A 22,720-nucleotide genomic window follows, 5' to 3' on the forward strand; every position below is an offset into this window, starting at 1 on the left:
GCTTCCCTCCTGCATGGAGAAAAAAAAAGGGGGGGGGGGGAGTAGGGGGGGTGCAATCTATTTCTAATGCATTAGGTCCTGAGTTGTTGAAACTGCTTAAACTAAGCATTTCATGACCCCTGACATCTATCCTCGTCTAAAACTTATTTGCGAATATAATCTTGATGTCTATCACACCCATGAATTTTGTATGTTTAATGTTATGCCGTACTGCAACGAGTCATCCAAACACTAATACTTTGGATGAAGTGTACATACACCCCCACCCTCCTTTCAAGAAAAAACTTCCTCCCCTCCCCGTTGCTGTGACAACCAGTTGACGCGCAGAACCGTGCTGTGTGAGTAATCAGACGCTCGGAATGAAACTGCGATGGGCGCTGTTTAACCCGGGAAAGCCTCGACCCGACAACGTCACCTGAAAAGGCTCCTATTACAGCCAGTAAGATGTTAGAACGATGATGCCGGAGCGCAGGTGGGAACTTCAATGATTCTGCAGACGGAGAGGCAAGGAACAAACGGAGTGACAGTACTGTGTCACTGCCACTTTTTCGAAATGGTCGCGTTTACCTGCGGGGATGCTGCTACAGAGACGGGAACATCTGTCACTTTTAAAAGGAAGAGAGAGGATTGCGTCTCTCCGGGAAAAGACGACGTAACTCCGGATGACAGACATGTCACCATTGTAATGAACAGTAAAATAATTTGCGCCCCAGTGAAAAGGCCTCGTTGTCTTCGATACCGTAAGCAGAAGATCGAGTGCAGGTTAAGCGATTCTGGTTTTGAGGAAGAATTGCTAACTCCCTCTCCCAGTTTATCTCCGGACTTCACACCCAGTAGCAATCCGACAGCAGACGCACAAACTCCATGCAGGCTACTGTCAGACTGGCAGACTTTCAGGGATTATGGAGAATGCTGCTATAACATTCAAAAACTCAACGAGGAGAAGTTTCTCCCCGTAAACTGCTTGGCTCGACAACCTCAGGTAAGATGTGTCCGCTGGAGTAGCCTAGCTTAGCTACTTTTGCAGAATATTGAAGCGCTCTTCTCGGCAACAGAAAACCTCGCTCACTTCGTGTTTCCGCAGGTCACGGCAGAGGCGCGCTGTAGACTGGTGAGCTGGCTCATCCCAGTCCACAGACATTTCAAACTGTCCTTCGAGTCCTGCTGTCTCGCCGTTAACATCATGGACCGCTTTCTGTCCACCACGCCGGTCGCATCGGACTGTTTTCAACTGCTGGGGGTTACGTCGCTCCTGATCGCCAGTAAACAGGTGCGTGGCCCTTCCTATAGCATTTCATCCGGACGGTGAAAATGCGGATGTAATAACGGTCTGTGTTCATGATAATGGTGTGTGTTTATTGTTATGATGCATGTGTTTAAACGCAGTCACGGATTTTGGTGCAAAAGGGCACAACTAAAATGTTCTTTGTAGGAAATTACACTATTTTTCAGATCAGTGGAAGTCATATGACCCTTTATCAAAGCTTGACTGATTGATTGAGTAGTTGGAGGTTGACTGAGTGCAGTGACGGTGGCGTCCTCAGTGTTTGCAGCTCTGTTGTCTCTCAGGTGGAGGTGTTCTCCCCCCGGATCTCCCAGCTGCTGGCCCTGTGCTGCGATGCCTTCACCAAGGATCAGCTGTGCAACCTGGAGCGCATCGTCCTAACCCGGCTGAGCTTCCGCCTGGCCGCGCCCACCCTGGCCTTCTTCCTCCATCACTTCGGCCAGCGCAGACTGGCGCGGGAGCGGGAGGGCCCTGGGGGGCGGAGCCACGAGGGGCGGGGCCCCGGGGGGCGGGGCCACAGCCACACGGCCGGCTGCTGGAGCCTGGCGCGGAGGATCTGCGAGCTCAGCCTGGCGGACTACGCCTTCAACCGCTACCGCCCGTCGGTGCTGGCGACGTGCGCGGCCAGGCTGGCAGAGCGACTGCTAGGCGTGGCCCCCGCGGGCGAGGCCGACGCGGGCAAGCCCGGGGGGGACGAGGAAGAGGAGGAGGAGGAGGAGGAGGAGGAGGAAGAGGAGGAAAAGGGACGTTGCGCTCGCAATCTCAGGCTGCTGGTCTCCCTGAACCAGGAGGCTCTGCGCACCATGGCGGAAATGTGAACTCTGCATCGCCCCCCACAGGACAAACATTTCTACAGCAGCTCGGATCTGTAAGGCCGTGTGTACGTGTGTGTGCACAGGGGCACTGTATGGGGCTGGGGGGTGGGAGGGTTAGGATGACTCCAAGGGCCCTGACTGACAGGGACCCACAAAAATATTAGAACATGGGATTTTCTGGGGTGGCCTGGAGTGACGGGGCCCAATGTGACATCTTTTCACGGGGCCAAAAACCCCCATTGGCGCCTCTGTGTGCACATGCATGAATGACATGTGTATGTGCATGCAAGTAAGACTGCACCTCTCTGTTGTACTGTACCAATAATGCACTGTCCTCACAAGTATTAATGATAGAAAGTTGTCTTATTTATTGTGTCACGTAGGTGATTATGTGAGAGAATGGATGTCTGTAGCAACGCTTATTTGTGTCTCACTAGACTGACTGGAATCCCAGCTGCTTTGCATTTCTCCCTGTTACACTCAATGTAGACTGACTGTAGTGAGCAATGACTGATTGTAATAAACTGTAAATATGTATTCAATGTGCGGACGGTGATAAGTGATACTGAATGTATACTCTGGTTCACTCTCTGTTTTCAGCAGATAAATGAATTAAATTATTAATTATTCATTTTTTGTTTAATCATTGTTTACCTATTGTTTATTTCATCATTGATCTGTGAAAGTTCTGATGTAGAACTGCTGTACACCCATTACATGCATCACATTACTAAACTATTAAACTACAGGTACCATCACATTAAACAACAATGAACAATTAATCTACTAATACCATTACATTAAACTACAATAAGCTATTGAACTACTACAAGCATCACATTAAACTATCAAACTAAAATCACATGAACTAGCTCTCCTGTTAGATTCCCACTTAACTGTGAGAAAGCAATGCCATGAAAAGGGTTATATCAAATCAAACTATAAACCCGGTGTACACTGGCCTAAACCCCCCATAAGAAAGCCAGAACAATGGAGGCAGTAAAAACTCCCTGGATGGTGAAGTCATTATCAAAGTTACATAAAACACTAATGATTAATCTTCACACTAAGTTATCCCTACCAAGCTTCTGAATTGATGAGTAAATTAAGACCGCTGATCTTTGTGCGATCAGTGGTTGGAATAAGAGTTGTTAATACGGGATTAATTGGTCATGCTATGGCTGAGAATTTGCTAGCGATAATGAATAATATCATTCACAGTATCATATTTTCAATTATATAGTCAAAAAAATAAATATTTAACTGCAGTATTAAGCACTTTGTCTTAAATCCGAAACGTCACGGTCAGTCTGGAGAACTGAGTAAAAAGAGCGAGCGAAGATTATACGGTACACGTGCCCCGTTTGACTTTTAGTGCTCTCATGATTCGTGTTCGAATCAAACAAGCGAACTAAATTAAGTATCAAATACAATGTTTGCCTATAATTCACTAGTTTGGAACCTGTCCTTTCTCACATCCACCACGTCTCTTCTTAAAACCTCGTAACACAAACATTTTCAAACAAAAGATTGAAATTACCATTATGTAATATATTATATTATATACACCTATACGTCCTGGGGAATTATGAACTAACTAATCAAATAATTATAATCAAACAACGTTTGTTTCTTCAGTCATAATTAACGTTGTTTCCCCAGAAAATGTAATGTATAATTTAAAAATGAAATTAAGCAAAGAAAACAGACCAAATGGTAAATGGTAAATGGACAAATAAAATGTTAATTAATTGTACTGCCTTCTATTAAAAATGAACACGGCTAATTATAAATGTATATGTACCATGGAGGTGTATTAGGCTATACAGTCTATGTTGAAACTTGTTTGATCCACTTAATTCAGACGGTGAGCATTTCTGTAAGATCAACGGTAAGTTGTAGAACTGGCGCCGTCAGGGTGGAAACGGCGCAAAACTGTGTTTGCGTCTCTGCCCTGAATAATTCAGCGCAGCGGGGTCCGGTGGTCCCAAGTGGACCGCCAATACGATTCGGATTTAGCGCCTGCGGTTGGCACACACTGCCCGCTCCAAGGCGCCACCTCTCGCGCTCATATTTCTCTGTTCTCGCATCCACATCATCTCCAGGGACGCCGCTCTGCCCTCGAGACTTCTTATAAACGATTATGATTGGATAGGAAAACTTAACATAGTACCAGTAGGCTGCTGTCTGGCCACTATTATATAGAATACATAGCTTCTCTTATGTGAACATTTTGTTTATAACACTCTTAGCAGGCTATAGTGTTACTCATAAATGCTCAGAGTAGCTCTACATCCGACATGCACAATGAAAGGAAAGTATTTGGGAGAATTTGTCCCAACAGACTTGGGAACTGTCACTCCCGGACTGAAGACAAGAAACCTGCCACACACTGTGGAAAACAGGTAAGCTAAAGTCCCCGGCATTGTGTCCAGTACCAAAACATTCACGGTTCGTTCATGTAGAGCAGCTAACCCATCATGCTGCATCATTTCAGGGCTCAGCAAAGAACGCAAAGAACAATGTACCGGTTCCCATCTATATTGAAGAGCATATCAGTATCGTTGACGAAGGTAAGAAAGTTTAGCAACCGGCGAACAATATGATTTTAAGAAGTTTAAATTAATTTCCTCTTGTTAGCATGTGTGGCCTATAATTTAATAGGTCTACACTCTTTTACAGTAGATGTGATATTTTGATACGTTGATGACTTATGTCTCTTGTGTCCCCCGCAGCCTTTGCAACAATTGCATGGGAAGACCTGGCCGATTGCACTTCCGTGCTGAGGCGCGAGGGTGACTCCACTGACCACCAGGTAGAGCGTTCGCACGCGTATTAGCAAACATCCGCACGCTTGTAAAAGCAGCCCTAATCCAAGTCATTTGGTACATTTGCACAATGGAACGTAGCTAATGGCAGAACCCACCGTGTGTAGCCTTCTATTTGGCTTTGGTCTTATAATCATGCAACTTTATAATCATGCACCTTTAGTTTGTTCATAATTTCGTTTTTATAGCGTTTCCCTGATCGTATTTCCATGCATCCCTCGTGGATGGAATTACCATAATGTAAGAAGTCAGTCTATTGAATTGAGATCATTGTTGAACAAACACTCAATTTACAGCAGTTTCCTTGAAGCATCGGACCATGTGTGTAGTCATTGTCATAGTGACAGCCAGTTTGTGTTTTGGCTTTTAACTGTGAAATGGAGTGGAACAAGGGAATCTCATCCCCATTGTTCAACCTACCACGAGGCCATTTGGGTCGCAGTCTCACGAACACGGCTGTACTTACTATTATGCGATAATCTGTTGGTTTCGGGGTAGCTCAGTTGAATAGAAGTGCGCGCTATGGGCGTTGGTTAATATTTCACCCGTTTTCACGACAGAGTGTGCAGGAATGCGGTTGGCTCGTGCGTTAGACCTATGGGATGACAGGCACACATCCAGGTCCGCTGCTGACGCTGCTGCTAAAACACGCGAGCCGTCGGTTAAGGTTCATTGTCATGCACGAGACTGATGAAACAAACCCTCATTCTGCTTCGAGTATTCTGTAGGATTTAGGGGTGAAAGTCAGCATGGCTGTAGAAACCTGTCGCTATGCTCAGTTTCCATACTGGGGCTCTGAATTTCAGGTAGTGGCCCACGAGATGAACTTGTATTGATCGGAAGTAGGCTGTTTACGTAGTGATATATGGAGAAAAATCCTTATTTTAAATACTTTCACGAACACAATATATATATCTTTGCATCCGTCTATGGATTGCGTTCTGATTATTTCCTTTTGTGCAGATGCACGTGTCGGGGTTTGAGATCCAGGACTTCGTGGATTCGACTGTCGGCTTCATCCCGGGTAAGCACTGAATTGACTCACCGGTTTCAAACAGCATCACCTTTAACACATCAAAGAGATGAAAATTAAAAATAAAAAAATAACTGTGATACTTACTTTATTTTATAAAATGCTTTCATACCTGCCTGTAACACAATGTGCTTCACAGAAGTTTCAAAAAATCAAATAAAACCAGTGTGCGTGTGTGTGTGATGTATGTATGATATAATTTGAATAGTCTTTCCATATACTTCAAATATAATAACTATTTCATGATGATAATGATGTTGATAACCATTATTGTTATTAGGTATTGATATTGCTGTTAATTTCCTCTCTCTCCCAGAATCCCCCTCTCTGCTGGACTGCAGTGCCTGCTCCAGCGGCAGCCTTCCGCTCTCCGACTGCAGTTTGTCTGAGTTCTCAGGATGCTCTGTTCTCCCCGTCTCCTCTCTCCTGGACACGCCTCCCCGGGAGAGCCTGTCACCTGCCCCCCCAGTACCCCCCCAGGCCCAGACCCAGGCCCCGCCCCCGGACTCGCCTCAGGACCAGCTCTTCTGGAGCAATCTGGCTGAGCACCACCAGAAGGCTTTAGGAGATGCCCTGGATGCCAACAACCAGGTACGATGCACCAGGATACAGCAACATAATAACACTGCGAAGACACAATATTCAACACTTTTAACACTACACTACAGTGACAAAGATATACCAATAGGCATAGAGCCATTGGTTTTATTGTAGAACTTAGATACAGATACAAATATGTGTATATGGATATTCAGTTTGTAGCTTAACTAAGAGGCCTGCTTATTGACAAGGCTGTGCTGCAGCCCTCTGTACATTACAGCCCAGCTGAATCGATGTGGATCTCTCCTGTCTCTTCCAGCTTTGCCTCACACTCAACAAAAAGCAGGAGGAAACCAGGGTTCTACAGCAGCAGAACCTGCACCTGAAAGAGCTGGCCAATCAGGCCAAGCACCTGGCCTCTGTCCTCAGTGTATGTACCCTATGACACCTGCCACCCTAACCGCAACCCTAGGGGAACCCTAAACCTAACCATACCCTAACCCTAGGGCAACCCTACCCAAACCCTACACTAACTCTAGGGCAACCCTAAACCTAATCTTAGGGCAAGCCTAACCTTGTGTTTTTTGCTAACTGTGTGCTTTCTGGACATGATGGTAGACTACGATGCCAAATGAATGTAATGTAACTACGGTGCAGCAGAATGATTTTTGCTGAGTGACACGTGTAAAATAATGCAGGGAGGCATCAGTAGATGGCGCTGTTGCTCCAGAGTGTTCTGGGTGCAGGGTGTGTAAGTCTGCCTCCTCTCTCCTCCAGAGGCTGATCGGACCCAGCGGAACCCCCCCACCCCCCGGGGCGCCCCCCGCGCTGCACAGCCCCACCAAGAGACGCAGGCTGGAGGGGCGGTCGGAGGCGGGCTCTGGGACAGAGGCAGGGGCGGAGGGCGACGGCGAGGGCGTGCCCGCGGGCGAGGAGGTGCGGCAGATCCTGCGGGACGTTTCGGAGCGATGCCGGGCCGTCCTGCAGGAGCGGGCCGGGGGCGGGCTGCCGAGGCCCAGGATGCACGGGGCCTTCCAGGGCCTGCTCACCTCCACCCCTCAGGGCCGCCAGCGCCGGCGAGCAGACGAGGAGGAGGAGGAGGGGGAGGAGGAAGAGGAGAGCACCGCCTTCAGGACCTCCATCAGGGACCACTGCACCATCCGGACGCTGGCCTTCCCCCAGGGGCACGCCTTCACCTCCCGAACCACACAGGGGGGCTGCCGCTTCCGCTGGATTCCCAGCTAGAGCGGACTGAGCTACCTCCACCCCGCCCCCCCCCCCCCCCCCCCCCCTTACTGCTGCAGGTCTCAGCTCCCACTGCCACACACACACACACACACACACACACACACCGGTCTCACAACTACAGCTCCGTTTAACACACACTCATTTCCACATTCACTCTCGTTTACAGCAATGAACAGAGTGCCACTGTAATGCAGCTATCGTTATCGTTTTAAACACTGGTGGAAAAATTCAGGCTCAGGAAGTAAAAGTTCCCCCCCCAGTATTTCGTTCCAATCACCTGGGTTCGCTAATTTGTGCAATTCTTCAGCCAGGAGGTAGAACTAATTAGTGAAATCAAATAAATCAGAGTTTATGGGTGGTAGAAACACATGACAGGACTTTTACTTTCCGACATTTGGACGTTTCGTCTGATTTTTTCCCTGCGAGTGTACATGTTCAGTACAGAAATGGTTTCAGAATGGCTCTTTAAAAGAAGGATATGTTCTATTCTGTTTTATAAATCCGCATTAATAAACGCTCCCACGGAGCTGCTGGCTGTTCTCTTTATATATATGCCGTAAAATATTGCTATCACTATGTTTTTTTATTCTGTTTTCTGTGTCTTGTCTTTTATTTTGTAATATTTTTCAGTTATGGATAAAATATTTAATTTTTAATTAAAAATAAATATATTTATATGAACTTTTTTTAATGAAATTGATTAGCAGATTTTAGATCCCTGTTGGCTGATGCTCTCCACTCCACTGCTCCATCTGCACAGGTTCAAATCCCAGGGGGGTCACAGCCATAACAGTTACTTCACCTGAATTACTTCAGTAAAATACCCAGCTGTATAAATGGGTTGTACGAAAAAAATGTAATCTGTGTCAGTCGCTCTGGATAAGAGCTGTTAAATGCCTAAAATGTAAATAAACATGACCTTTGGCCCTGGCAGTTATGTCTTGTTCACATACATCTCTCTGATACGCTGCACGACAGGAAAGGAGGAAGAAGTTACAAGATACACATTATCATGCAAGTCAATGGATTTTCCACCAACGAAAAACTGAACTTATCTTTAATACATTAAGTTAAAAGACAAAATCCCACAACATTACACCTCTGCTTATCATTTGTAATTCACTCTATGATATCCCATTATTCAAATGTAATTATGATGATCTGATACCTGAATGTACAATCTAGTGTCAAGTAAGCGGTTGACCTTTGCTGTTAAGAGAATCCGATATCAGGTGTAAAGTAAATTTGATATCAAGAGTTAAGTTTTATCTTGAATGTTAAGTAAATATGTAATCTCTAGCATTACTGTACGTGAACATGCCCAAGTGGCTCCAGTCATTTTTGTAAAATTATTTTCAGAGGAACGTGATAATCAGACTGGGTAAAGGAGCAGGTATTGGGAGTATCTGTGGGCTCGAAAGGCTGTCCTTTCGTGTGTTTCACCCCGTTAGTGTCCGGCCTCTCAAACATTGACTCACACTTTCCCCGCACCGACCCATTCGTCCTCCAGACAAACACTCTGAAATCAGCGAGTTTGCCCGAGGTCAACAGCGCACCGAGGTGAACAGGTACTTGAGGAAAGAGACTCCTCAGCACCTGTTCAAACGCCCCCTCCCCTGCTATGACGACTGTTTGCTTTCGCTCGTTGAGAACAGGACACCAGCCTCGCCCTGCCGTGGCGTTTACGGTACCCATCCTCATCATCATCAAACTCAATACCACCCTCATCATCATCATGCAACACCACCCTTATCTTCATCACGCAACACCACCCTCTTCATCATCACGCAACACCACCCTCATCTTCATCACGCAACACCACTCTCATCATCACTTGAAGAAAGCAATTTGTCAGCCAGGAGGCTAAATTACAAGTTGTGGGTGACATGATATATTAGAAATGAACTTGTGACCTGTGACCTTTAACCCTGTGTTCCTTTCTGGACCCACGGGCGCCAGTGGAGGTTTTCCTGACCGCTGAAAGAAACAGAAATGCTCAGGTCAGACTCATTTTTTTTCAGAGGAGAAGTGTCTGTTTGGTCTGCGTTGTGCTCTTGTCTTATTCATGTTTGCTTTGTGATTTATGTTGCAAATTCAGTTCTTAACAACATTTCTTCTGAAACTTTCTTTCTGTCAAGTACAAGTGTGATAATGCCTGGACAGGCACAGGTGTGGTGATGTTGGGACAGGTAGAGGAAGAGATGCTACAAGGCTAGACACATCGGTGTTGTGTAGAGGTGCAGAGCAGTATTAAGGACTGTATAAACACGGTTTGCTCTTTAACCGTGTTCTGATTGGTGGCGTTGTTGCAGAAAGTAAATAGTCGCTTATCAAGGTTTGTTTGAGTTGCTGTAAAGCCAGAACAACCGTACGGCAACACAGTCAACACAGCCACCCTGAAAATATTAATCACAATTTTCCTTTCAAAAAGCCCCAGAAAATTCTATTAAAGAGGTGATCCTTAATTTTTTCATATAAAAAAAGTCATATGACCTTTTCACAATGGCATTTCTGTAGCAATATCAACTCAATGTGTTCGCATTCTGTTATTGCTCCTCTATATGCTGTTTTCCACTGGTGGAAAGGGTGTGCGTATGCCCTGGGATGGTGAATAAACGTATGTGTGGGCAACAGGAGTCGCCACACTGAAATCTGTTTATTGCTCTCTGCTGCCACCGCATGGTGAACTCAGATAATAGAAACCCAACAACAGATCTGTTGTCCGCTTAAACAGTCCATCCGCGGCAAAATGTCATGTTTGATGCTTTATTTCGCCAAACATGGCATTCCATGACTAAATTAAATATAATGAAATCTAAGATTCATTTGATTTAACCTTCGAGATGATTATTGTCGACGCCTGCCCATTTTATTCCGCTGGGGCAATATGAATTCACTTTTGAGAATTCATTATTATGAATTGAGCATATGCCTATTTTGTACAATTATGATTACGTTTTCAACATTTTGGTTTGCACTAATAGCTACTATTTCTCACCTTACTTATAACATAGCCTACATTATTTTCCATCGGCTAGTTATTGAATTCTACGTATGTTATTCTTTATGCAGTTCCGACTGATTTTTATTTGTCTATTACTGTTTGGTTGTAAATAAAAGATATTTTCTTCAATGGCCCTGAATTCCAGACAGGCTACTTGGACTGAAAAAATGAATATGCAAGCTCCTCAATAGTTCCCCTTGCAATAACTTGTTGCGATTTAGGTCACATCATTCATAGATATTTGTAGAAAAGTATTCCGTCGTTTCATTATTTGAAGTGTACAACTAACTTAATATTTGTTGAGTTATAGTGTATTCAGGAGTGCAATAATGATTAAAAATTGCAATAACGATAACAACTATATCCATTTGACTTTGCCAAATGATGCCAAATGAATGTTTGGAATTTATTTATAGGTAATCCGAAAATATAACTTCATGTTCAAACTTGAATTAAAGTTTCCATCAGTTACAAGGAACTTAAAATGTATAATCTACTCTAGGAAGGGTACGCTAATGATCAAATGAAGTTTGAATCGGCGCGTAAGCGAACTAATGCTTTGCAAAGAAATCCGTTTTTCTTGAACGTGCAAAGCTGTCAGTGAGAGGCACAATTAGATGTTTTTTTTTTCCAGTGGCCTACTCAGTAATGGCGTGTTAATGACAGGTTTTACAGTTGAAACAACTAGCGCCAAGACCGCGGGAAAGACCGCCTCTCCTCAGTACGCCGGTAACCTCAGTAACGAAGCCAAAACACAAGGGAAATCTTGCACTAATCCCCTAACGACTAAGTAGCTAACAGAAAACACACATGAAGCGCAAATCAACGAATGTGTCAAAATGTCAAAAAGTACAGATACGTGCATTGATGTTTATTATGAAGATTATGATTATTCATTTTTAAAGGGCAGCACCTGCTGGTTGCCAGTTGAGCGCACCTGTTGCCAGGCTGGTCGTGTTGTCTGCGTGGAGCACATATGGCAATGGCAGGTGGCAAAAGGGAACGGCTTCGCGGCACAACTCCCTCCCGAAACCCTGCAGCATTTAACAAGAACGTTAGGGATTGCAGTTACATTGGCATAGAAATTGGCAAAATATGTTTCATAACATTTACTTAGAAAAATTCTAAAAAAAAATTCTAGTCTCTTCAGAAGCACAGTTGGTGGGTTCATTTTAGATAGAACTTGCCAAACTGAGATTGGTAAGAAAATAATGTATTTATAAATGTTTCTTATATCCAGGCAATTCACATTACCTCGGTGACCCTAAAAATTACTACAGAGATTACGGAAAACGGTGGTCTAAAACTCACTGTGTCTCACTCAGCTCATTTATTTTCAAGTTAATGAAAGACATTTATATATAGCCTAAAATATACCTACTTCAAACGGCCAGCTAAAATATTTTAAAGGGATGTATTTCAATCTAATGTGGGGAATAAAAATGAATTAGCGCTCAGAAAAAACATTTCCTTCCAAAATATGTTAACACAACATCAGCTCGAGCCCGCATCCATAGATGACGCGTCGGTTTGGCGTGGTTGCCAAGACAACTGTGCCACATTATAACAGGGAATCCCTCACGTCCACCAATCGCGTGGGAGCGCGAGGCATTCCCGCTCCGCGATCCGCCCGGCTTGCGTATTTATGGGTGGTGCATCTACCCAGGTTCGGTAGCAGTAGGTGGGCGAGACGGAGAGACGAAGCCGTAGGCTGCAGCATAGGCACACAGACTGAATTTCACGTTATAGTCCTTTTTTCAGTCACAATGGAATGGAAGTTAGAGAGATATTCCCGTTTTAGGGTAAAACCACAGGAAGTTACGCTGTGGGTACGCTAATCGCCAAAATAATATCTTCTCTTAATTCAAATATGTTGTCATGCAGTGAAATTTGCACGTAATTTTGAAACCATTTACGAGGCTCTTTTTTTTCTTGAATCGACAGGAGAACATAATGAACAGGCTTTCTAAAGACTTCGTAAGGACCAAGCGGCACTATCCACTCAAGACCCTAAGTATAAAGGTAAGACTCGGAGGAGCAGAGCATTTGTCCGTTCGTCTTTGGAGAGCGCTCATTTTAACAGGGAACAGTGTGACAGTGTGGTGGTTGTAGCAGTGTAACGTTGTGGTGGTTAGTTGCAGTTCAATGGTCTAATATTGTAACAGAGTTGCAGGGGTAACAGTACTTAAGTGTCCCAGAGTTGCAGTGTCATGGTGTAACGGCAAAACAGAGTTTCAGTGTACCAGTGCTTAAGTGTAACAGAGTTTCAGTGTAACAGTGCTTAAGTGTAACAGAGATGCAGTGTCATGGTGTAACGGCATAACAGAGTTTCAGTGTACCAGTGCTTAAGTGTAACAGAGTTGCAGTGTACCAGTGCTTAAGTGTAACAGTGATGCAGTGTCATAGCGTAACGGTGTAACAGAGTGGCAGTGTGGCGGTGCGGCAGTGTACCGCTGCTGGCTGTGGTGTGATTGACAGCTGGCAGCTACGCTCCTCACTGCTGCTCTCAAGAGCACAGCCTCATGCAGGTCAGCAAATGATGTCACTTCCTGAAGAGGAAATCCCAAGAAGAGCAAATACTAATATTGAAGCAGTACTTTTGTCCAGTAGACACAACCACAGTACATATGAGGGAAAACACGGCTCATCTGTTTAAAACACTGTCCTCATTCTAGAGTGAGAATGGGCCCCAGGGTCCATGGTCCAATCCTTACCTTTCCAGGACTGGCTGTGGCCACTGGCTCCCCTGGTCCAAGGTGATGTATAATTAGCAGGTTAGGCAGAGTTCAGACAGCGGGGATTCTCCTTGTACTCTGGCGACCTCTACTGGTCAAAACAGGTGCCTGCAAGTCCATCCGTGAAACCGCACATAAAGCGTCTCTTATCAACTCCATATGGGCTGCAATATGATAAGAATCCGAGCTTGGCAGCACATGCTACCGGAAGAGAGTCTGCACTCTACCAAATTGGTAACAGACCACTGATGCCCAGTTCAGCATTCCAAACTAGGAGTTTTTCTGTTAAGCATCTTTGTGGCGCGTCTCAGTAAGGAGCACAGTACTAACAAAACCGAACAGAGTTGTGTGCGTGTGGCAGGTAGGCAGTGCACCGTTAGCTGGCTGCTCTAACTCCACAGCAGTCGCTACTTCACTGCTACCTGGCTGCTAGCCTGCCCATCCATCACAAAACACATCGGTGTTGCATGTGCCAGTTCTGGGATTGGTTAGTTGGCAATGTAATGTCAGCTGACAGTTTGTGATTGGTTAGCCAGCAATGTAATGTCAGCTGACATTCTGTGATTGGTTAGCCGGGAATGCAATGTCAGCCGGCAGTTTGTGATTGGTTAGTTGGCAGTGTAACGTTAGCTGGCTGTGAAAATCTCAGCTCACGCTGCAGCTGCTACCCAACTTTTCACCCTGCGACCCGAAGCTACTTGTGCTGGGTGGTGCAAGTAGGTTGTTCAATGAGGCCTATATTAGGTGTATGTTGCAGGTATACTGGATGTGCGGTAGAGGCATATGTTAGAGGTGTCATGGCTGTGTGGTACAGGTGACAGATACAGGTACAAATGTGTGGTACAAGTATGTAACAGGTACAGGTGTGTGGTACAGGTGGTGTGTCCTAATAAGGCAGTGTATCATTAGCTGGCTGTGCCAAGTTCAGCAGCTATGTACACTCCCACATCAGGGCATGCACTGCAAACCTGTCCACCAATCAGATGATTAATCCCAAACCTGTCTCCCATTCAGATTAAACCACACCCATTTGATTTCAAATCCATGCAGCCATCAGGTTTAATCTCTCACCCATCCACCAGCCAGTTAACTATGTATCCCTTCAGTCAGCTGTTCCCACAGGGGCTGCCGGTGAGCAGATCTATACTGACATGTTTTTCTTCCTGTTTGACTGCCCAGCTTGTCCATTTCCAAGTTTTTCACTGTAAAATGACTGTAAATCTCTGCTGCGTTATAATCTGTTGTATATGTTTGCTTGCATGCGTCCAGACACACGCACGCATGCACACACACAGACACACACGCCTGCAGGAGCCCCCTGGACCTGTTAGTGCCTGGGAAAGCTTTCCCTCTTATACTGAAATTAGCTCCACCCCGGCCAGACAGAGCCACTCTCTTGCCTGCCAACACAGCTCAGAGACTCCTACAAGCCTGTAATCAAGCACAGTGTCACCACAGCCCTGAAAGCTTGATATTTAATATGTAAAAGCGATTCTTCACAATGTTTTTTATTTTACTGCACCCCTTCCCTAGTCGGAAACACTCTGAAAGTGTACGTCTGTGAACAGTCTCTCAGTCCGGCCTGAGACAGCATATTATTATAATATAAACGGCAACTAAGCCTCACAGATGCACTGAAGTCACATGACCAGAAGGGCGTACGTGTAGTGGTTCCGCTCCAAGCGCAGTCCCTGATGAGCACAGTCCCAAGTCCACAGGCTCAAAGCACACCCCCTCCCCCCCCCAAACAGGAAGGGGTTGCCAATCAATCCAACTGTGTCTCTCAGAGAGCCAATGAGCCGTCAGAGCTCCGCCCTCTTCCTCAGAATGATCTCGCGCACCAGCGCAGTGGCTTCCTGTCGGATTGCTTCCATGGGCTCCTCGGCTTTCCAGAACTTCACCACCTTCCCTTCCGGATTTACCAAAAACTTCCAGAAGTTCCATTTTGGAATTTTCTGCGCAGAATCTGCAAATAGAATACACGCGCGCGCACATACACACACACACACACACACACACTCAAGGTCAGCTCAGTTCTCTATGCAGACCATAGGTACAAAACCCAAGTGCAGTGATGAGGATCCTGTGCCACATGAGATTTAGCCAAGTCAGGAATTTTGTCAGCACTCTGAGAAATTCCCATTAAAAATGCTGAAAAGTAAATCAATTTTGGCACCCAGTGTGGGGCTGCATATATGAAATTCCCTCTCTAATTTGGAATGTGCTATTATCTGCAACTGCTGCCACATTCACGCACAAATTCCACAGTCAACTCAGGAGAATACAGACATCCAAAACATGGGCTGGCACTACTACTTATAACACTGCAGAATGCACCACTCGTTCTGTAAAGACCACAGTGAGTCAGCACCTCGGTTTAACCTTTCACCCGAAGGACGGTGTCTCCTAAAGCCCAGCATCCCTGTCGCTGCACTGGAGCATTGAGGTTTGTTTTTGTGCAGAGGGAAGAGTGCCCCCTACTGGCCCACCAACACCACTTTCAGTGTGCCCAGTGGCTTCCTTTAGGTACACTAAGCTGCAGCTAGTAAGACGCGGAACAGCTATTAGGAAACGTTGTAGGTCCGCGCCCAGTTATGTGTTATCAGCAGCGCGTGGCTACGATACCTGTTAGAAATTTGAAGGCTGGATCCGCTTCAGAGCCCATTATTTTTATCTGGCCAAAGATGGGAAACGAAATAGGAGAGTTTGAGTTCGCGGAGCTGTCAATGTCACGATTGGTCCCAAGGTCGGAGTCTCTATACTGTGCACACGGGAAGGCCAGCACGTTGAAGTGAGACGGCCCCAGCTCTCGGTGCAGCTCCTGAAGCTCTCTGTAGTTCCGTTCCGTTTGCTCGCTCCGACTCGCCACGTTTACTACCAGGGACGCCTACCGGGAAGATTTTAGCCACGCAAAACCAATCATCAACAGTGTCTTCTTTTAGATAGTCACTTTCTTTAGTGAATACATTTTTGTAAAAAAACAAAACAAAACATAAGTATAGCTGCACAAATACATTCTACTATGCAACCAATCAACTCCATAATTTACTTTTGTAGATACGTGTTACTACTTGACAAAGCAAATACGCAGACGTTGCTGAAATCTGTGCGCGCATGCAATTCGTTCATTAGGATGGAAAAAAGAAAATAACATCACGCATGTGCTATGTGAAATTCATTATAATGAAGCAAACTTAATCAAGCAAACTTTATGTTAGACGCCTAAACCTTAAAGAAAATGTTTACTTACTTTGCCTCGGTACTTTTCCAGAGAAACAACCCTCCCTCTCAAATCCAGGACATCAAAAGAATAAAAGTCTTTCGCTTTTCTTGGTTTTGTTAGTTTGGCCTGTAGTAAAAACAAAGTACCCGTGCATATCGCCACGCTAAAGAAAAGCAGGAACATTCGTGCTTTCGGCGTATGAGCCTTTACAGGGTAAGGCCCTGGAAGGGTCTCCATCTTGGGGGGAAGAACCGGAATTGCAGTACGATGCGGGGATTTTAGGGTTCTATGACAACGTCATCAGCATCATGTTACACGCCGTTAAACAAGAGCGAGGCAGCTCCAACTCCGCCTGAAAAACATGCGCCAAAGTTGGCGCATACAGTCCGAACTGAAAATGGCAATGTCTGGGTAAATTAGCATTAAAATTACTGCCCGTATAGCGATTGTTGAAGGTGTGCATATACATTTTGTGTGGTAATATTACTAATGTATGAACATATTTCCACAGGCGAACAAAGAACGTCGAACTCCAACCTTCTCATACCGCAGATTTAAGAGTCGAATCGTGCGACGACTGAACAGTGATGGGCTGCCCGTAGCTAGTAGCCCGGTGACCACTGGATGGCAGTGTTCGTTCACCTCGGAATATGACACCGTCTGCCAGAGACTGCCGCTGGACTCCCCACCACATGCCGGCTCCCACTCTCCCTCACATCCTGGTAACCCGGCAACGCCTTCAAATCACGGTTAGTGTCCTATGTCTATTTTTGGGCCTCCATAATAGCGTTTTTAAAACTAGCAGTTTTATTAACTCCATTTGACTTCGTTTTACTTGAAATACATTGTGGATGCCAAAAGTAGGCAGTGGACATATTAGTTAATCACTGGGACAATTATTTACACTTTTTAAAATTGGTATTTTGTAATGCTTGTACTTTCCTGAGGTCATAGCACTCTAATCTAATGCTGTGTGCATGCATTCAGTGGTGGATGGAGAGTAATGTGTTCAAACTATTTACAGTGTGCACTGGGCATCCCATGGTTCTGTGCTCCGGCTATTAAAGATGGTAATTCTCATCCACATGACCTCTGACCTCTCGTGTCTTCAGACAGAGTGGGTCCAGCAGAAGGGGACGGCTGTGACCTCTCATCTGGCCAAGCGCAGCAGGAAGCTCCGCCCCCCAACAGAAAGAATGCCACAGGCCAGGTGAATTCCACAGGCCAAGTGCACTGAAAAGGGTTATACCTCAGAACTTGTTAGATGGAATCCAAGGTATTCAACATGTGTAGTAAGGTTTTGGCTTGGGCGTTGGGTTTAGGGTGTATGGGATTTAGGCTGTCTTGGGTATAGGGTGTGTGGGGGTTTAGGCATTATGTTGGGCTAAGGGAGTATTGGGTTTAGGGTGTGTATGATTTAGTGTGAAAATGGTAGCTGGATAGTTGCATGAAGCACACAATTACAGTAACCCCCCAGGGTGCTCTCTGTCACTTTGACTGACCTCTTTGCCAGACACTGTTTGGTAACGCTGGATTGCAATGAAATGTCTTTCTCACCTGCAGGACTGCTATTGGAAAGACCCTGGAGCTGCTGAAACAGGTGTGTATGTGATATAGGTATGTCTATGGTACAGGTGTGCATGTGGTACAGGTGTATTTATGGTACAGGTGTGCATGTGGTACAGGTGTATTTATGGTACAGGTGTGCATGTGGTACAGGTGTATTTATGGTACAGGTGTGTATGTGGTACAGGTGTGCTTATGGTGCTGGTGTTTATGTGGTACAGGTGTGGATGTGGTACAGGTGTATTTATGGCGCAGGTGTGTATGTGGTACAGGTATGTCTATGGTACAGGTGTGTATGTGATACAGGTGTATTCATGGTAATATTCTGTTCTGTTTTTTAGCCTCCTGCTCCAGGCTGCAACCCTTCACTGTCCTGGACAGAGCTCCCAGCATGCACTGCAGCCAATCAGAGCCACAGTTGAGGATGATTATCCCTGGACTGCAGGATAATTACTGTATGCCCCCCCTTCTTCACACTCACACGTGCACACACAGATGGGCAGACAGACAGACAAACAGACACGCAAACGAGACGCACACACACACATAGAATGGAATCACTGTAATGAACTGTAAAGCTATAGAATGCCCTGAGCACACTTCTCATCACCATGGCGACTCTTCCTCTGCAGACCTGAGCCAGATGGACAGGTGTGGGCGGGGCCTGGTGGCACTGGCGTTGGGCTCCTCCGTGGCGCTGTGGAGCGGAGAAACCCGCAGGCTGCAGGGCAGCATCCACCTCTGCCCGCACACCTCCACCTGCCCCATCACCTCCACCTGCTCCATCACCTCCGTCTCCTGGAGCAGAGATGGCTCCACCCTGGCCATCGGGACAGGTGATGGAGAGATTCAGGTGCCTGGCCCACTCTGCTTGATTCATATTTTTACATTGTAAACATTAATGTGAAACATTATGTATATTTGAATATTAGAGGAGATGTGTGTGTGCGTGATGGAGGAGATGTGTGTGTGCGCGTGTGTGTATGATGGAGGGGATGTGTGTGTAATGGAGAGGATGTGTGTGTGTGTGTGTGTGTGATGGAGGGGATGTGTGTGTAATGGAGCAGATGTGTGTGTGTGTGTGTGTGTGTGTGACGGAGGGGATGTGTGTGTGCGTGATAGAGGAGAGTATGTTACTCAGCGCTCTTCTCTCTCCAGCTCTGGGACGTGGAAAGCAGGCGTAAATTGAGAAGTGTACATGGACACCTGTCACAGGTGGGAGTGCTTACCTGGAACCAACACCTGATCAGCAGGTACTGCACTGTGAGAGTGTGTGTGTGTGTGTGTGTGAATAGGTCTGTGTGTGTACGATGCCTTCTTATGTCAGGATAAGGGTAAGAGGAGCACATGACCCAGCTCAGACGTCACAGCATTACGTCATAATCTGGGCCGAGTGACGCGACGTGTCACGCTGATGATGTCACCGTCTCCGGCAGCGGCTCTCTCCTGGGTTCCATCCGCCACCACGACGCGCGGGCGGGGCCGCCGGTGGGCGGGGCCCGGCTGCAGGGGGGCGTGTGCGGTCTGGAGTGGTCGCCGTGCGGCCGCCGCCTGGCCAGCGGGAGCACGGACGGACTCCTCTGCGTCTGGCCCAGTGACCCCGGCGCGACGGGCAGAGCCGCGCCCACGTCCAGCGTACCCCACCCAACAGCCGTCAAGGTCCGGTCGCCTGGGAGACCGTCTCCGCACCCGACACGGTCAAACTGAGTCAGTCCCTACTGCTGCCCGTTCCACGGTCCGGTTCTGTGTGAACGTAGCCTATACATACCCAGAATTTGTTATGCATATGTAGCCCACATTAGATGGCTATTCGTATATGAACCTTCTGTTTGAACCTGCCCCAAGTTCATGTGTGCAGGTTCTTGATTGACAACTGTCTTTATTAATGTGTTTGTATGTGTGTGTGTGTGTGTGTGTGTGTGTGTGCTTGTGGGTGTATATGGTGTGTGTGTGCGTGTGTGTGTGTATGTATGGTGTGTGTGTGTGTGTGTGTGTGTGTGTGTGCTTGTGGGTGTATATGGTGTGTGTGTGTGTGTGTGTGGTGTGTGTATGCGTGTGTGTGTGTATGTATGGTGTGTGTGTGTGTGTGTGTGTAGGCTCTAGGATGGTGTCCCTGGCAGTCTGAGGTCGTGGCTGTAGGAGGTGGCAGGGCAGATGGAATCCTGAGGATCTGGGACACAAACACAGACACCTGTCTGCACTCAGTCCCCACAAACTCACAGGTACAGATGAGCCCTCTCTGTGTGCACTCAGTCCCCACAAACTCACAGGTACAGATGAGCCCTCTCTGTGTGCACTCAGTCCCCACAAACTCTCAGATACAGATGAGCCCTCTCCGTCTGTATGCAATCCAGATCACCACAGCTGATTAAACCAGTTTTATGGGGCTGATTGCAGTATTGTTATGCGGTTGATTGAGGCAGCATTCTTGGGTTGATTAAGTCAATGTTATGGTGTTGATTGCAGTGCTGGAGCTGTAGGTCTATAGGATAATGTTCTTTTGTCTATGTGTGTGTGTGCGTGTGTATGGTGTGTGTGTGTGTGTGTGTGGGTCTAGATCTGTTCTCTGCACTGGAGCCACAGGAGGAAGGAGCTCTTCACAACCCATGGTCTTCCTCACAATCACATCACATGCTGGACCTTCCCCTCCCTCACACAACAGGCCCAATTCCAGGGTGAGTGAGTGAGTGAGTGAGTGTGTTGGCTCCATTGCATGATGAGAGGTAAATTTAGCATTGTGCAGATATAGCGCATGATGGGAGTTTTATGATTTTGGGTCCAGAACACCTTCTCTCACCAGTCAGAGGACAACCCACAACCCAGCCACCAGGGGGTGGGCATGTCTATTAAACAGGCAAGGAATGGTGTGGAAGGGGGGCTTGTGTGTGTCATTTTTACAAGAACAGTTGTGAATCCAATTCCTGACATAAAAACCACAGAACAAGCGTGGTGGGCTACCATTCGCTGCACAGAAGCATGTGACATCACACCACGCTACATTTTAGGCATTGAACGGTTGCTCTTACTCACATTGACTTTACACACAGTCCATTTACACAGGTGGATGTGTACTGAAGTGATTCAGGTTGAGGGCCTTTACTCCGGTGTACAGGACCTGAAGCCTCAGGTCCAAGCCCAGCTCCCTCACCACTGTAGCGCGCTGCCTGTAGAGTTCTGACGGGTGAGTGGAAGTGTGTGATGTCACAGATGATGTAATGTTCTGTTGCTCAGGGCACACGGGCCGGGTGTTGGACATGGCGCTGAGCTCCTGTGAAAAATGGATCCTGTCTTGCGGCTCAGACCAGCAGGCGTGCCTCTGGGACAACCAGCTTCAGCACGCCCCACTCCTCCCCAATCGCCCTAACTTCCCTCCCTAATACCCCGCTGCCCCACCCCAACACCCTAACACCCCACCCCCAACCCTAACTCCCCTTTGCCCCACCCTACCACCCTGCTCCTCCACCCTAACACCCCACTGCCCCACCCTAACTCCCCACTGCTCCTAACACCCCATTAGCCCACCATAACACCCCAGTCCCCCCCCCAACACCCAACGCCCCACTCCCCCGCCCTGTCGCCTTACTCCACACTGGTGCCAAACCTGTGGATGGGGACACTGGAGCGCTGCGGTGTGTCTGTTCCCCAGCTCACCTGGACAGGACCACCCCACAACCCCCTGTTTCTGCCCTATTCCCCCTTTACAATAAACTGTGAACTTCATCCACGCGTTGCTTCTTATGCTGTGGACTGCAGACGTGGCTCTTTTCAACGCTGCTCTGCACCCATTCCTGTCTCTCATCTCTGTACTTTAAAGTTTCTGTGTGTTGTCATACGGTGATGACCAAGTGGAACATTGTGGTCTACGCGTGGTCTACCTGACCTTTCGTAAGGACAGAGCTTGCTTACAGCTTCCTGACAGTTCTAGATCAGTGTCGAATGTCCAAGCAGAACAAATGTAAAAACTTAGATAGCTGAAAATAGATTAGAAAAGCAGTAATTTCAAAATGTATACATACTTTCCCCCTTTTCATTAACTTTCCCTTTTAGTCAACAAGGTTTACGTATGTGCGAGTGAAGTGTTGAACTGATATGGTTAGTTTTGCTGCGTCAGACGAACCCTGCTCTCTGCGGCCTGGTTTTGCTTCTCTCTGTTTGATCAGCATCCTGCTGCTTTATGCTGTGACCGCTGCTGTCAGGCTGGCCTCCACATCACATCCCCGAGCGGCTCTCTGACTCACCACTTCACAAGAAACTGTGGCTTGCACACACACACACACACACACACACACACACACACACACACAACACAAACGTGTGTGCGCACACACACACACACACACACACACAATTCTACACACACTAAATTGTGTGCACTGAGTCTGTGGTCTGTTTGTTAATAATGTGTTTTTTTTTTTCTCATGAAGATCTGTTGAGTGATATTGG

The 22,720-nt window shown here is 46.7% G+C and overlaps 4 protein-coding genes across 7 annotated transcripts; 3 read left to right on the forward strand and 1 right to left on the reverse strand.

Annotated features, from left to right (window-relative positions):
* The first annotated feature begins 50 nt into the window (after positions 1-50).
* Positions 51-2,703, forward strand: LOC118207094 (cyclin-O protein B). Its single transcript, XM_035380393.1, has 3 exons — positions 51-982; positions 1,085-1,270; positions 1,570-2,703. Exons 1-3 carry the CDS (start codon positions 485-487, stop codon positions 2,101-2,103), a joined length of 1,218 nt encoding a protein of 405 aa, XP_035236284.1. The 5' UTR covers positions 51-484; the 3' UTR covers positions 2,104-2,703.
* Positions 2,704-4,205: 1,502 nt separating this feature from the next.
* Positions 4,206-7,787, forward strand: LOC118206795 (multicilin-like). Of its 2 annotated transcripts, XM_035379870.1 has the most exons (7): positions 4,206-4,505; positions 4,598-4,673; positions 4,836-4,915; positions 5,892-5,952; positions 6,278-6,552; positions 6,821-6,931; positions 7,279-7,787. In XM_035379870.1, exons 1-7 carry the CDS (start codon positions 4,401-4,403, stop codon positions 7,744-7,746), a joined length of 1,176 nt encoding a protein of 391 aa, XP_035235761.1. In that variant the 5' UTR covers positions 4,206-4,400; the 3' UTR covers positions 7,747-7,787. The 2 variants fall into 2 exon arrangements, with proteins under 2 accessions (XP_035235761.1, XP_035235762.1); XM_035379871.1 differs by lacking the exons at positions 4,206-4,505; positions 4,598-4,673 and having other exon boundaries at positions 4,861-5,734.
* A 4,613-nt stretch (positions 7,788-12,400) lies between these two features.
* Positions 12,401-21,703, forward strand: LOC118237216 (cell division cycle protein 20 homolog B-like). 3 transcript variants are annotated; one of them, XM_035435713.1, is made up of 12 exons: positions 12,401-12,578; positions 12,698-12,775; positions 17,223-17,460; positions 17,824-17,921; positions 18,275-18,311; positions 18,619-18,732; positions 18,910-19,130; positions 19,436-19,530; positions 19,714-19,936; positions 20,374-20,499; positions 20,835-20,952; positions 21,509-21,703. In XM_035435713.1, exons 2-12 carry the CDS (start codon positions 12,707-12,709, stop codon positions 21,652-21,654), a joined length of 1,485 nt encoding a protein of 494 aa, XP_035291604.1. In that variant the 5' UTR covers positions 12,401-12,578; positions 12,698-12,706; the 3' UTR covers positions 21,655-21,703. The 3 variants fall into 3 exon arrangements, with proteins under 3 accessions (XP_035291604.1, XP_035291603.1, XP_035291602.1); XM_035435712.1 differs by having other exon boundaries at positions 12,405-12,582; positions 17,223-17,433; XM_035435711.1 differs by having other exon boundaries at positions 12,407-12,582.
* Positions 14,946-17,133, reverse strand: gpx8 (glutathione peroxidase 8 (putative)). Its single transcript, XM_035435714.1, has 3 exons — positions 16,739-17,133; positions 16,114-16,375; positions 14,946-15,454 (listed from the first exon to the last, which is right to left on the reverse strand). Exons 1-3 carry the CDS (start codon positions 16,946-16,948, stop codon positions 15,291-15,293), a joined length of 636 nt encoding a protein of 211 aa, XP_035291605.1. The 5' UTR covers positions 16,949-17,133; the 3' UTR covers positions 14,946-15,290.
* Positions 21,704-22,720: the final 1,017 nt, after the last annotated feature.

Source organism: Anguilla anguilla, chromosome 10, assembly GCF_013347855.1.
Source record: "Anguilla anguilla isolate fAngAng1 chromosome 10, fAngAng1.pri, whole genome shotgun sequence".
Taxonomy (NCBI): Eukaryota; Metazoa; Chordata; class Actinopteri; order Anguilliformes; family Anguillidae; genus Anguilla; species Anguilla anguilla.